The sequence below is a fragment of the Austrofundulus limnaeus genome, unplaced genomic scaffold (genome assembly GCF_001266775.1).
Source record: "Austrofundulus limnaeus strain Quisiro unplaced genomic scaffold, Austrofundulus_limnaeus-1.0 Scaffold16, whole genome shotgun sequence".
Classification (NCBI taxonomy): Eukaryota; Metazoa; Chordata; class Actinopteri; order Cyprinodontiformes; family Rivulidae; genus Austrofundulus; species Austrofundulus limnaeus.
In genome coordinates, this window is record NW_013952418.1 from 394,948 (window position 1) to 397,109 (window position 2,162).

General features: G+C 42.1%; 1 protein-coding gene across 1 annotated transcript in view; it reads left to right on the forward strand.

The window, feature by feature from the left end:
- pla2r1 (phospholipase A2 receptor 1) overlaps nt 1–2,162 on the forward strand; it is a gene marked incomplete in the record, with an annotated part of 34,026 nt that overhangs the window by 22,074 nt on the left and 9,790 nt on the right. The window contains 1 exon segment of the mRNA XM_014003011.1: nt 1,681–1,817. Coding sequence (XP_013858465.1) covers nt 1,681–1,817 — 137 coding nt within the window.

Below are 2,162 nucleotides of genomic sequence, written 5' to 3' on the forward strand. Positions count from 1 at the left end.
CTGTGGTCTTGGTAACGAGACAAGACCAAGACTTTTAGGGACTGGTCTTGTCTCGGTCTCGACCAAGACAAGACCAGTCCCTAAAAGTCTTGGTCTTGTCTCGGTCTCGAGACACTGTGGTCTTGGTACCGAGACAAGACCGAGACTTTTAGGGACTGGTCTTGTCTCGGTCTCGACCAAGACAAGACCAGTCCCTAAAAGTCTTGGTCTTGTCTCGGTCTCGAGACACTGTGGTCTTGGTAACGAGACAAGACCAAGACTTTTAGGGACTGGTCTTGTCTCGGTCTCGACCAAGACAAGACCAGTCCCTAAAAGTCTTGGTCTTGTCTCGGTCTCGAGACACTGTGGTCTTGGTACTGAGACAAGACCAAGACTTTTAGGGACTGGTCTTGTCTCGGTCTCGACCAAGACAAGACCAGTCCCTAAAAGTCTTGGTCTTGTCTCGGTCTCGAGACACTGTGGTCTTGGTACTGAGACAAGACCAAGACTTTTAGGGACTGGTCTTGTCTCGGTCTCGACCAAGACAAGACCAGTCCCTAAAAGTCTTGGTCTTGTCTCGGTCTCGAGACACTGTGGTCTTGGTACTGAGACAAGACCAAGACTTTTAGGGACTGGTCTTGTCTCGGTCTCGACCAAGACAAGACCAATCCCTAAAAGTCTTGGTCTTGTCTCGGTCTCGAGACACTGTGGTCTTGGTACCGAGACAAGACCAAGACTTTTAGGGATTGGACCAAGTTGAGACCAAGACCAGATAAACAAAAGTGTCCTAAATGATGGAGTATTCTGTACTCATGTACTGTACAGTGTGGGAAAAAACATTTAGTCTTTCATAGTTGAGGTCTAACTACAATGTCAATCACAGGCCTCTCTCATCTTTTCAGGTGGGATAACTTGAACTATTGGTGCCGACTAAATACTTTTCCCCCACTGTAGCTAGCTTAATATGTAGAGCTAATATTGACAAAATCTTTGTGTGAGGGCAGAGGAAATAATTTTACTACAGAGGCAGATTAACGTTAGTGACGATAAAAGTTTAAAGTTGTCCCCATCGTCTCTGAAAGTAAAGCACTGCTGAATGAACAAGTTGCTGTACGCTTTCTCCTGGTTGTTGTTGTTAATGATATTATTTATGATTTACTGTATGTAGCCAAATTTTTTACTTAAAATTTTGAAGACATCTTTTACCGCTCCCAGAGAACCACTGCTCACTTTCCTGGAGCGCTGCGTGTGACTGAAGACGGTGGGGATGGGTGACAGCCGCTAACAAAAATACATAAATAACAACAAGTCAAGTTTGGATTTTAATCAGCAGCTACATTTTAAATCCAGTGAAAGAAGAATGTTAAATTAATTGGACAATAATCTGGCTGTTTAGTGATATTTCCACAGTTGTGGTCTTGAAACAAAATTCCGAGTCCTCAATGTCCGAGACCGAGACAAGACCAAGACCATCAAAAAGTGATCCAAGACCTCAAGTACTACAACACTACTGTTATTGTTGATGTTTATGTTGTTGCTGATATTGTTGATAATGATGATAATGTTGTTTATGTTGTTGTTTTTGTTGATAATGTTTATATTTGTTGATTTTATTGAAGATATTATTGATGTTTATGTTGTTATTGTGGATGATGTTTGTATTTGTTGTTTTTATTGTTGTTGTTGTTGTTGTTGTTTCAGGGAAGTGGTCGACACATAAATGCAGTGAACTCCACGGATACGTGTGTCGGAGGAACACGGTGTCGGTGTTGGAGACGCCGCGGGAGCCTCATTACATCGGAGGCTGTCCGGAGAARTGGCTCTACTTCGGACACAAGGTTTAAACATGAACACATGGTGTCTGTTAGCAAAATATGTCAGGAGCCAACAGAAAGATTTATCTATGATTACAACTCGTTAACAAGACGGTTGTCACACCTAACTGACTTTAGCAAACACTAATTAATTAATTCTCTCTCTTTTAAACTTCCTGTTTTTTCCCACCTCTTTTGCAAAAATCCTGTCAGTGAGTTTCATCCTCGGTTGTGGAAATACATCCAACAAATTCTGAGTTTCACTAAAATCCATCTAATGGGTGATGAAATATTTTGCTAACAGACACCATGTGTTCATGTTTAAACCTTGTGTCCGAAGTAGAGCCACTTCTCCGGACAGCCTCCGAT